General features: G+C 48.2%; 4 protein-coding genes across 4 annotated transcripts; 3 read left to right on the top strand and 1 right to left on the bottom strand.

Annotated features, from left to right (window-relative positions):
- Positions 1–294: 294 nt before the first annotated feature.
- On the top strand, positions 295–1,554 carry N7455_009106 (TauD/TfdA dioxygenase family protein; the record flags this gene model as incomplete). Its single annotated transcript, XM_065606081.1, has 4 exons — positions 295–383; positions 441–818; positions 875–1,215; positions 1,277–1,554. The coding sequence occupies 4 exons, from the start codon at positions 295–297 to the stop codon at positions 1,552–1,554; spliced, it is 1,086 nt and encodes a 361-aa protein (XP_065461030.1).
- A 1,151-nt stretch (positions 1,555–2,705) lies between these two features.
- On the top strand, positions 2,706–3,911 carry N7455_009105 (aldose epimerase family protein; the record flags this gene model as incomplete). The annotated part of the gene is made up of 1 exon (XM_040958760.2): positions 2,706–3,911. The coding sequence occupies one exon, from the start codon at positions 2,706–2,708 to the stop codon at positions 3,909–3,911; it is 1,206 nt and encodes a 401-aa protein (XP_040810810.2).
- A 917-nt stretch (positions 3,912–4,828) lies between these two features.
- Positions 4,829–6,797, top strand: N7455_009104 (uncharacterized protein; the record flags this gene model as incomplete). The annotated part of the gene is made up of 2 exons (XM_040958775.2): positions 4,829–6,678; positions 6,737–6,797. 2 exons carry the CDS (start codon positions 4,829–4,831, stop codon positions 6,795–6,797), a joined length of 1,911 nt encoding a protein of 636 aa, XP_040810776.2.
- Positions 6,798–7,080: 283 nt separating this feature from the next.
- On the bottom strand, positions 7,081–11,752 carry N7455_009103 (pleiotropic drug resistance family ABC transporter; the record flags this gene model as incomplete). The annotated part of the gene is made up of 5 exons (XM_040958777.1): positions 7,081–7,504; positions 7,559–8,022; positions 8,069–9,562; positions 9,619–11,137; positions 11,190–11,752. The coding sequence occupies 5 exons, from the start codon at positions 11,750–11,752 to the stop codon at positions 7,081–7,083; spliced, it is 4,464 nt and encodes a 1,487-aa protein (XP_040810818.1).
- Between the last annotated feature and the right edge of the window lie 788 nt (positions 11,753–12,540).

The raw sequence follows: 12,540 nt of genomic DNA, 5'->3' as shown, positions 1-12,540 counted from the left end.
CCATCAAGCCTCAATGCAGCCATACCAAACAAGAATAATCCTATCTAATTGTGATACTATTGGTCTCGATTGCCTTTAACCTTGGAAGGTTGGCCGCGCTGAAAGGATTGGGCTGATAAGAACAGCCTGGGGTTTATCGGAGCCTCGAGCTTGCCGAGCGGCCAACTCTATCGTGATACCCCGTAGAATGCGAAATAACGGCATTTGAATCTTTGCTTTCCAATATTCTTCCAAGATGTTATATAGGCCTTGCACATTGGACCGTCGAAATATGTTATTCGAGTCAGCAACAAAATGTCGAGCACTACAGTCATTACGCCCGGTACAATCACACGAGAGAAGAACGAAAATGGCGACCCTCTATATCCCGATTACATGCGTAAGTCTGAAGATAATAAACCAAGTTCTGATTTAATTTCGGAGTGAAAACTAAACTGTAGTCCAACAGCATTCTATGACCCTCTTGAGAAGGTAAAGGATATCGGTGCTTTCGAGCATTTCGATCCCGGTCACCGCGCTGATCCCAAGTTGCCCAATCTTCTGAAAAATACGACCAAAGTCTGGGAATTATCTCCTCATGTGGGAACTGAGATCCACGGAGTTCAGCTCTCTCAACTCGACAGCGCTGGTTTGGATGAACTCGCTCTTCTTGCTGCGCAGAGAGGTGCTTTGGTATTCCGCGATCAAGACTTTGTGAATATTGGCTTCGAGGCACAAAAGAAACTTGTCAGCCATTTTGGTCCTCTGCATATTCATGGCTGGGCCCCTCATCCTGCTGCGGGATCTGAAGAGCACATGATTATCTACGACCATAAAGAGTAGGCATAGCAATCTACCGGACACCATCGTCCAACATCACTGACACCTTTCCTAGTGATCTCCGAGTGCGCCAATCTTGGGCCGGCCGTAGCCCAGTCCAATGGCACACAGATCAGAGTCCCGAGCAACAGCCCCCTGGAACGACCTTTATTGCTATGCTTGAGTCCCCAACTACCGCTGGGGGAGACACTCTTGTGAGTTCCAGCGTAAGGGCATACAGCAGTCTGTCGCCTCGCTTTCGAAAGCGCCTTGAAGGGTTGACAGCTATTCACACGAACAATGACGGCGTCAGCCAAGAGCTCAAACACGGCCAACAAGCCGTTATGCGGCGCGGAGTGCTTCAGGCTGAACACCCCGTTGTACTTGTTCACCCTGTTACAAAGCAGAAGGCTCTTTGTAAGTTTATCTCGGACATGCCTACGTATTCGTATCCGTTTTTTAACATCATGGTTTCTAGATGTAAACCCAGTTTACACGAAGAAGATCGTCGGCTTCGACCAGGAAGAGTCGGACTGCATCCTCAAGTTCCTTTTCGATCACATCGCCAAACGACAGGATTTTTCTTGTCGGATCCGCTATGAAGCTGGCACCGTGCTCGTATGGGATCAACGAGTCACCAATCACTCGCAGACTCTTGACTACCCCATTGGAGATCGTAGGCACGGGTTTAGGTTAACTCCTCTGGCGAACAAGCCAATCCCGGCCAAGATTGAAGAGGATGATGAAGGAAATTAGGATGGTTGGAGGTAGGCTTACGCCGAGAAATCTCCATTTGCAGAGTGGATAGATAGCGCGGGGCTGTGTCGAACACTGTTTTCTAATGAAAATACAAAGAATTAATCTTGGAATTAGAATAAGAGGTAAAGTCATAGTCTACGTATAGAATAAATTCTAAACTTGTAGTAAAATCTTGTGATTTAAGTATATTTTCGTTATATAAATTGCGGGTTTGTGAATCATTCTTTTCTTTCTACGTAGGTTTAGGCCTCACAGGGTTTAGATTGTGTGGAGACAATAGAAATTAGTTTCGGAGATCACCTTCTACACATTGGAATTGCTAAGGTATAAGATAAGTTTGTATGGAACCGATTAGAGAATCTATATGGTGGGTTCTAGCCCAATAACAATCCAGTATCAAGCCGATAAGTACAATTGGTAGTATATGTGTTTAGTTCATCGAGATATTCAGTTAATGTGCTGGGTCACAGCTCACTTAAGTGCCACGGTGGTGTTCCCTAATAGAGAATAACTATAGGACCGTAGGGGTGATCCGCAATCCAACATAGGTGTCATCTTCCTGATTGGTAAGCCTTCCTAATTAGGTAACTCGACTTTTACATCTGGGCGAGTCTCTGGAGCCGGGAACATCTTTGATTGAACAGTGGAAAATGTGAGATTACTGCATAAATCGTGCAACACTAGCTAAGAAGAGGTTAGTATTGGCCTTGACACTCCGAAAAGCCTCCAGAGAATGTCCGAATCTCCTTTTGATCGACAGCACCGCCAAGGGTACGGAATGAAAAGTAAAAAGGTACAATCTCGGTGAAATTTAAGGTGAATTTTTAGAGTGAGATTGATCTGATACCTGAAGAAAGTTTAACTATAACCAATGAAGCCCTTGTGGGAGGACCTTGAGTCCCTCTCAAACGAGGATCAACTCGGGATGCCGACAACGTGTCTCTGATCCTTTCCCTTCCGTTTCCGACGTGCCGATAGCGGTGTTTTTTTATGTTGTATATACTGCAACAAAGGTGGGTCTGTCGATTGACTTGATTTAAAAGGATTCAAAGGGAATTCCTTCGCCTTTCGTTCTAAATTCTCTCTTCGATTTTCGTTTGTTTACATGTGCCATTCCTGCTGAACATTCCTTCATCAAATATCGCAATATGTATCTTAAACAGTGCATTGCAACATGTCTTTTTGTTCCGATCGCTCTCAGTCAGTCATCTCCCACTGCATCCTCTGTGGATCCCTTTAAGGTCTTCACAATCTCCGCCGACAATATCACGGCCCAGTTTATTCCATATGGGGCGCGATTGATCTCGCTGCTCGTCCCAGACAGGGATAGCAATGTGCAAGACATTGTAGTCGGCTACGACGATCCGCGTCAGTATCTGGAAGACACCCAGACTAGCCATACCTATTTCGGCGCCGTCCTTGGTCGGATTGCCAACCGTATCAAAAATGGCACTTTTTCTCTAGATGGAACCGAGTACCACATTCCCAAGAATCAAAAGGGCTTGTATACGCTGCATGGCGGAGACATTGGCTATGATCAGCGGAACTGGACTGTGCTTGCATCTACACCTTCCTCCGTTACCTTCCAGCTCTACGACGCCGCATTCCAAGGCTTCCCAGGCGACGTTATTACACAGGCTACATACAGTGTCGACACCGAGGTCACAGCAGGGAACCCGGAGGGACGTCCCCGGCTGATGACCAAGTTGGTTTCCCAGGCTCTCACTCACTCCACTCCGATCATGCTCTCCAATCATATCTACTGGAACCTGAATGGGTTCAAGGAATCAACTGTGCTCAATGATACATGGCTGCAACTGCCTCTGTCTGAGAGATTCATCGCCACAGACAGTCTTCAAGTCCCCAACGGCGCCATCTCTATCGTTGATGATACGGATCACCAATCCATGGACTTTACTACCGGCAAGATTATTGGTCGTGACATCCAATATACCCAGGGTCTTGTTGGCAGTGACGTGGGATATGACAATTGCTTCATTGTTGACCGCGACCCAACGTACTCGGCCCACGACTCACTTGTTCCTGCTCTCCGATTGAACTCCAGAACCACCGGAATTAGCATGGAAGTTGCCACGAACCAGCCTGCTTTACAGTTCTTCACTTGTCTGAACATGGATGGAACAATTCCTGTGAAGCCTTCTCAGGTCAAGCGCAACTCGGAAAACGAGGAAGCTGCTGGATTTGTTGAAAAATATGGTTGTCTGGCGATTGAGCCCGAGGGCTGGATTGATTCTGTCAACAATCCTCAATGGGGTCAGCGATCCAATGTGATCTACTCTCCCGAGACCACCCCTGCGGTGAACCTGGCCACTTATATCTTCGGAACTGTCTGATATATGTTGCTAATCATGTATCCGATCTTACCCGTATCTTTTTCAGTTAAATAGTAGATGTTGTATTGGAAGTGCTTTGCAAGTGTTGTTGTAACCTGATGCGTTTTTATACGGCTTGACTTTGTATACTACGTAGGTCGTCGATTACAGGGCGCTTTTAGAATAATTCTTCTTGTTAGGGTGCTCGATGCCTAACTTACGGTGATCCCCGAGGTAATTGGTCAAAATCCCGCAAGGAAGCCAGGATCGCCCAGAGTATGGAAACTATTATTCCCAATTTTCTTCGCCAATTATACATAATTTTTTATCAGACAGACGTTCGAGGATACGAGTAGTTAACTAGACGAAACTGCACATATCTAACATGAAGCTCCATTTAATTCCGGTGCATGAGAACTATCGTGCTCCACTTTATAGAACTTATTACCGGACCGGACCGCAGTCCCTGCTGAGTTAAAATGTTTTTATAAAGCACTCATTAGCCGCTGTCACGAATCAGCCCCATGCACATGTGTGATATAACGATACCCCGGCTGCATGATGCCTAGTGGCGCCACTAGGCATCATGCAGGGTGTAGTGGAGCAACGTACTTTGGCTCCGTTACGATCAAGGCCAAGTATTTGACTCCTTTTGAGTTGGGAAAATACTGTTTGGCTGTATCAGAATGCGTTAGATATTTTGTACTTCGTTATAGAAAGAAGCAAAAAAGCACAAAGTGCTACAAAAGAGATAAATTTGAGTAAACTAAGCTTTTGAAAGTTGGCCCCATCTTGCCAATGTTGCGATGCTGTGATACTAATTCAAGCGCCGACGCTAATAAGGCCATGGCTGATCCCTTCAAGTCCAATGTAAAAACTCATTGAATTCAATTCCCTCTTCCTAGGTACTCTTCAGTTTCTAGGTCGACTGCAAGATAATGGTGTCCACTGCCCATCCAACTCGACTGTGGAGGATGGCATTTTTTGAGTCAATGCAAGTGTGCACTATGGCTATCCTCGAGACTATTCAGGCACGGCCCTGGGCCAATAACAACTACCAGCTTCTTGAGGGAGCTGGAGAGAAATCATACTACTACTTTGCCCGCACGACAAAGAGGACTAAGACGAGGATCATGGCTCTTTCGGTATCAACGCTGATTTTCTTCCTTTTGTGTTTCCCATTACTCCCAGCAAACTTCAAACGCATTCCCAATGAGCGTTTGTGCGACCATCCCATCTCCATACTGGCGTCCGATGCCTCACAGGCATTCAATAAAACCCTGGCAGGCCAGTCCAAATCATTGGAAGAGGCAGTCGCGGAATACCATCGACGATATAACATGCCACCACCTCCCCACTTCGATAAGTGGTACGAGTTTGCGATGCAGCGGAACGCGATGTTGATTGACGAGTACGACACGATATACCATTCTTTGCTGCCTTTCTGGGGACTTTCCCCGAGGACAATCCGATCGCGTATGAGAGAGGACTTAGGTTTTGACAACGTGGTGATGGGTATCTCTATCCGAAATGGCGAGCCTATTCACCTAGGCAATGGCCAGGGCGATTTCCAACGGAACGCGACGATGAAGCAGTTTAACAAATTTGCTCAATGGCTGCCCGATATGGATCTCGAATTCAACCTTCACGATGGGCCGCGGGTTGTTGTTCCTCACGAGGAGTTACACAGACTGGTAACAAAAGGATATAAAGCTCAGGCATGCTTGAACGGCAATTCATTGTTAAATCATTTTTCCGACAATAATATCTCTACGGAGCCTATCCCAGAAGTCTTTACAAGTAGGTTTCTTAATCTCGCTCGACAAGAAACCTGGCTTTATTCTCGACTATCATGCCCACCACACAGCCCGGCTATGGACCTGGATGGCAATTCCCCAGATAATACCAGTGCTTTCGCCATCGAGCCTTTAGGATTCGTGTTCAATCAATCCGCGGCTAGCGATGTTTGCAATAGTCCCTCGCTACAGCGTAGCCTTGGAATCTTCGAGTGGCCCAATGCCCTCAAGCTCACAAACCAGCTAGTCCCTATGTTCTCAATGTCACGCCTATCTTCGTTCCAAGATATCCCTGTCCCTTCGCCATGGTATTACGAAGGAGTCGGAGGCTATAAGCTAGAAGCCGATATCCCATGGGAATCAAGGAAAGGGCAAATCTACTGGCGAGGAACAACCAGCGGCGGATATAGTCACAATGGATCTTGGCATAGTCTACAGCGACAACGAGTGGTTGCATCGCTAGAACGGAAATCGGACCATGATATCTTGGAGCGCAAGGCCGAGTCCACTTGCAGCATCGGTGGCGAGGAGGGGTGGAAAGTTCGCAAGGCAAATCAAACAGAGCTCAGCGAATACTTCAACGCCCATTTTGTTGATATCACCGGGTGTGAGGGACAAGACTGTTACGACGAGAGGAGGTTCTTTGATGTCCTGGATCGAGAGGACGAGAATGAGGCGTGGAAATACCGCTACTTATTGGATATGGATGGTCACGCTTACAGTGGAAGATTCTATGCCTTCATTCGTAGCAAGAGCGTTCCCCTGAAGCTGACCTTTTTCCGAGAATGGCACGATAACGTGCTTGTCCCATGGGTTCATTACGTGCCGCTCAACAAGGATACCACCGACATTGCTGAGGTTGTGCGCTTCTTCGAGGGGGATCCTGCTGGACAGGAGATTGCTCGAACCATAGGCGAGCAAGGGCAGTCGTGGGCGGCTAAGACACTTCGGAATGATGATATGGATGTCTACATGTTCCGGCTTATGTTAGAGTATGTACTTTCACAAATGCTGGGTGATATATCATTTATGATGCTAACTAAACTGCAGATATGCTCGTGTGCAAGACGACCGACGAGAGAATTTGGGTTTTATTTCCTTGAATTCATAGCTGGCCAGCCGCGTCACCTATTTGGAACCTGGACAATGGGCGGTTCGATTCCTCGTCCATACTGGATACTTAGACGTGCGAAAGGTTATGGAATAATACAACATTGATTAACGTAAGCTACATTTAATGAGATAATTTGACAAGGTAACACTCTGTGCCGAGATTGACAAAGCAAGAGAATATTTCCGATGAACCCGAAGGAGAAACCCACGGAATCTCTCGGGAACAAAGTCAACTGCAATAAGCCACCCCACAACCCGAAGAAAGAAAGAAAATGACCCTTTTAGGTCTGTTTGAGTTTGCGCGACCAATGCTTGGGCACGCGACACAGCCAGTACATGAAGAGCGCCGCGACAATATTGAACCCTATGTAGGCAAATAGCAAACCGATATTGCGCCCAACATCCGAGTACGACATATTGAGGCTTTCGAGGAACTGGTCTGTTTTCGACATTGGGCAGATCTTGCAATCCACCGAGGCTTCGGGATTGAGCAATTTGCCCTTCACAGTCTGGATGTAAGGGTCAAGATAATGTCCGCAAGTCTGGCCATCTGGAGGAGAGACAGTGAGCCATTCGATGCTAGAACATTCGACTGAAGTCCCAGTCAGACCAGTGGAAAGCACGGAGGATACAAAGTAGGTGAATGGCGAAACGCGGTTCATCCAGATCCAGAAATGAGGCATTTCAGAGGAATTAGCGAGTACCCTACAACTTCAGTCAGCACTCTCACCAATTAACAAGCACCCGCGGATAACTTACCCGTTAAAGACCAAGCAAAGCGAGAACATGAACTGGGCAATGTTGCTGCCAGTATCGGGCTCCTCAATTCCAGCAATCACCATGGAGCTGAAGGTCGACGTGAACATCATGAACTGTAAAATCAACAGGTACATGATGCCGCTTCGTTCCAGGACCGCGTTTGCGGGCTCTGCATTACGATAGAACCCGATTGGGTAGTACCAGCAGAAAAAGATTGGGACGGACATCAGGGTATTCCACGCCAGCTCCACGAGGATGCTGGCCATCATAAATGCTTTCCACGAGTAGGCTTTTGAAGGGCGTTCGCGCACCTCGTACAAAGCACGCTGGGTGACGAAGGTCGGCATCATCTGCTGGACCAGACCCGGGAAAATGACGAGGACCATGAATATTGCAAACATTTGATTCTGGAGTCCTTGGATGCTGTTAGGCATGTGCCAGAAGGTAAATCCGAGGAACAGTGGCTATATCCGTTAGTCTAATCAAGTGAAAGGGAGGAAGATATCTTACCGGGGCAGTGCATGTGAGAACTCTGGCGTACAGATATGACGGAGATCTCCAGTACTGTTGGAACGTGCGTTGAGTACAAATGAGGAACTGATACCAGATTGGCATGGCGAATTCACCAAATCCTGCAGCTCGCAGGGGTACAGGCCGGCTAGACAATTCGTTTTTCATTTTAGCCAATACTCTGCGAACCTCTGCGCGCTCGGGACTGTTGGTCCATTGTTCAGCCCAATCTCTATCCGCGTGAGAGCCCGGCGCAGCACCAATGACCTCGAGCATCCATTCGGCCGGGTTTACGTTTGGTGGGCACTTGAGCGACCCTTTGTCTTCGAAGTATTTGATCAATGTTTCCATGTTCGGGCCAAGGTCTCCAAAGTACACTGTGCGTCCTCCTTTCGCGAGAAACAATAGGCGGTCAAACTGCCGCATCAGCATTGCCGAAGGTTGGTGAATGGTACACAGTACAGCCTGACCATGACCGGCCAAGTTGCGCATCAGGGTACAGATTGACCAAGCAGTTTGACTATCCAGACCCGAAGTCGGTTCATCAAAGAACAGCAGCAAATCTGGCTTAGCAGCTAACTCCACGCCGATAGTCAACCGCTTATGCTGCTCCACATTGAGACCCTCACCGGCAACTCCGACCACGGCATCTGCGTACTCTTCCATACCGAGCATGCGAATAACCTCTTCGACGTATGCAATCCTTTCTCGGCGAGGAATGGTGGCAGGCTGGCGTAGGAGAGCGCTAAAGACCAGAGCTTCACGAACAGTACTAGTCTCCAGATGCAGATCCTGTTGCTGCACATAACCCGTCTTGCGCTGGAAAGAATTGTCACGTAACCGCCCATCGATGAGCATCTCGCCTGAGACAACGCCAATAGTGACCCGATCGGCCAACACGTCGAGCAAGGATGTCTTTCCCGCGCCAGTGACACCCATCAAGGCCGTCAGGGTTCCGGGCTTGACCCAACCATCCACGCTGTTCAAGATGCGTCGGTCAGTCCCGTTGACCTTGATGTCGTAACAAACATTCTCCCAGTGGAAGACGGAAGTTTGGCGAACAATTGCTCCAGTTGATTCTTGGGGTTCGCTAGCAACTGCACCTTTCTCCGATGCAATGACCTCTTCTGGATCATCTTTTCGAGCATCATTGGCAAAAGCAGGAATCTTGCCGCGCGGAAACACCAAAACCTCACCTTTGGATGGTTTGGCGCGGATTAGTTCGCTGCAGAAGATGTACAACCCAAAGAAGGCGACGAAGAAAGCGCAGAGAATTCCGAAGTTCCGCCACAAATGTGGGCTGTAGTATTGGTAGGTCGTGTTGATGTATGTGTCTCCATCAATAAAATCTTGCCCTGCCACAGCACCCTTCTGCGAACAGATTTTGGAGCTGAGAGGAGCATCTTTGTAAACGTCCATGCCACCCGGGACAAAATTCGAGCAAGGGAAGGATCGTCCGCTGAACTCATTGATCATCAGCGCCTCAAAGGCGTACTATCTTGTGTTAGCATATTCTGGTATGGACGCGCACAAACTAAATAATCATTTACAGCAATCGGGTTCACGTAGTTGAGCCACCGGAACCAAGGGTGCATATCTCGGACAGGAATAGTAAATCCGGTGTAAATGACTAAGATAAGCATGAAGACCGAAGCAGGAGGCATGGCTTGGGCCACAGACCGTGAGATTGCGCCGATGAACCGGAAGATATTGGACATCACAAGGGTCGTCGTTATCGAAAAGAGGAAAAATATGAAGAAATGACCTGGACTGCGCCGAAGATGAGGTAGGAAGTAGAATATCAAATTGAACACCACGGATAGCACGATCTTTGACGGAAGCTCCACGATGTACGCACTAATAGCTTCCGCCAAGGGATGGTATAGTGCGTACTTGCGATGCTTTTCCACGATCGGCCGCTGCTGCCACATTATCATGATTTCAAGTGAGCTGGCGAATCCACTGATCATTATGGCAAAGAAGAGCAGGCATCCACGCTTGTAGAAGCTTTCGGTGTTGTTTGGTGTGTCGAAAAAGACACTTGAAATGATCAGAGCCATGCTGATATTTCCAACGAGCGTGGCAAGCGTCATAGTCTTGTCTGCCTTGAGGCGCAAGAAGCCTCGCCAAAGGCACAGCCGGACTTGCATCGGAAACGAGAGTGTGTATGGAGAGGCTACACGAGTAAACCTGGGCTTATCGGCTGCACGAGAGCGACTGAATTGCTCAAACTTCGTTTCTCCAATAGCGTTCTCGGCTTCATTTGCTTGGATCTCAGCAAGAAGCTGCTTACGCTCCGGGCTCTCTTTCCAGCGTGCTTCGAACTCATCGGGTGTACGTGGAACAGTGTCTTCAAACCCGGGGCGAACAACGCGTTCCGAAGGACTGGTGAGAGAAGTGAGGAAGTCCGCGGTGGTTTGTCTCTCTGGGCAATGGAACCCCATCTTGATGAAGAAGCGCCGTGCATTGGACGTACTGCCAAAATAGATCTGGCGGCCTTCGTAGAGGACGATTGCTTTGTCAAACAGGTCGTAAATGGACTGACTCGCTTGGTAGATTGCGACAATAGCGGTGGATCCACTATAGTCAGTGGAAAGGCGAATAGTTTTGACAAATTCCAGGGCCGTTGAGCTATCGAGTCCACGAGTACTGTTGTCCCAACACTGCAAAGGGCATCGACACAGAGTGGTTTCGGCGATACTGACCCGCTTTCTTTCCCCGCCTGATACACCTCGAATGTATTCATTGCCCACCTTGGTGTTCATGGTATGGGTCAAGCCAAGCATCGTCATTACCACATCCCGCATATGCGTCGCATACTGATCGCGTGTGACACCGGGAAGTCGGTTACTTGGCGCTCGAGCATGGGCGGCAAACAGCAGCGTATCACCGACAGTCAGCTGAGGGAAGTGAGTCTCGGTTTCGGCTTGGTAGATGACTTCGCCGCGGAAACGGCTGTGCATGTCGTCCCAGGACATGCCATCATACTGCACCTCAGACCCTTTCTCCTTGTCGATGTGGAGACCATGGGTCTCTCCGGCAATGGTTTTGAGCAAGGTAGAGCATCCGCTGCCGGTCATTAGTGATTAGTCTTTGGCGGGGACGGGGTCGATTCACGTACCTTCCCGGGCGACCTAGTACAACTAGCATCTCACCACTGTGCACAATGCCTTCAAAGTCCCGCAGTATATCAATGCGTACTTTCTTCTGCGAACCAAGAACACTGCGGAACCATCCTGCACCTTTGAGCCAGAAGTTGGCGAAGTCCATCTGGTAATCAGCCGCGGTGCCGTAGCCGAAAACATTGAGGTTGCAAAACGAGACTCCTGTTGTGCGACGCGGGTACCGTTCTGGATCGCGCGAGGTCATCTGGATGATGTTCTTCACCCATTTGCGCGATTTAAATTGGTCACTGTTGGGATCAAGCTCAGGGTCACTTGAGTCGAGGAAGGTGTTGACACCCTCTGTGGGTTCACTGGCTGCTCTGAGACTGTTCTGTCGTGAGATATGTGAGAGAGAACGTGCAAGAGTGGTGATTTGTCTGTCGCGATCCTCTCCGGACTCGGGTACCGGGGTCTCCGAGCCGGGGGTATCAACGGCACCATTGTCAGGCATGTTTCCCACTCGTTCTGGCATGAGAGAAGTCGGCGAGAAGCCCAAAGAAGGAAGAAGATGTGAAGCCATGAAAGAAACACGGAAACACGGCGAAGGGGGTAAACAAGAGTTGTCGACAGAAGGGAGAAACACGAGGTGAGACGTGACTGGTAAGAGTTTTTATTGTAAGGAAGAGGAAAGAAGGAACATAAGAGAGTAAGAGAGGTAAGAATGAAAGAATCAACAGAAACCGGAAAGTGAGAGATCCGAGAAGCTTCAAAAAAGGGAAAGAAGGGAAGTCAACACCCATGGATGCACCGTCACAGCTCTTTCCGAAACGGTCAATGGAAATATTATGCACATTATGCACTGTCTCAGTAGCAGCTGAATATCTGAACATCTGAATATGGGAATCATGAATGTAACATTGCATTATACAGAGTATAAGACAGCACCACATAGCCTATATATTAAGGTGTTTTCGAGTGTCTTGATTGGCTGTGTATGAGCACCGTGTCCCCTCACTCCCCAGGTCTTATATTTACAGCAACTGCTCTTTTGGGTTAATCTCGGATTCGGCCAATATATCAGGTGTCGACTCGGGATTGTGAGGATCCGAGAGTCTAATGAGTGTGGACAGAGAACCCAAAGGTCAGACATCCGGACCTCAAAAGGTCCGGTAAAAAGGATTATCGAATGTGACACCACCGGCTCGGTTGCATCCATCCATGGATGGATTGCTTATAGCTTACTAACTCGGTACATACGGGGCCTAGGTAGGTATTTATATGCTAAACTATATATTTCACTACTAAGCTACTATAAGATTAAGCAGAGGGTTATAGTATCGAGAATCAAAAGTATAGAGAACAAGAATA

This window comes from Penicillium solitum (genome assembly GCF_028829755.1).
Source record: "Penicillium solitum strain IBT 25940 chromosome Unknown utg000005l_segment0_segment0, whole genome shotgun sequence".
In the NCBI taxonomy this organism is placed as follows: Eukaryota; Fungi; Ascomycota; class Eurotiomycetes; order Eurotiales; family Aspergillaceae; genus Penicillium; species Penicillium solitum.
This window is presented reverse-complemented; position numbering and strand designations above follow the sequence as displayed.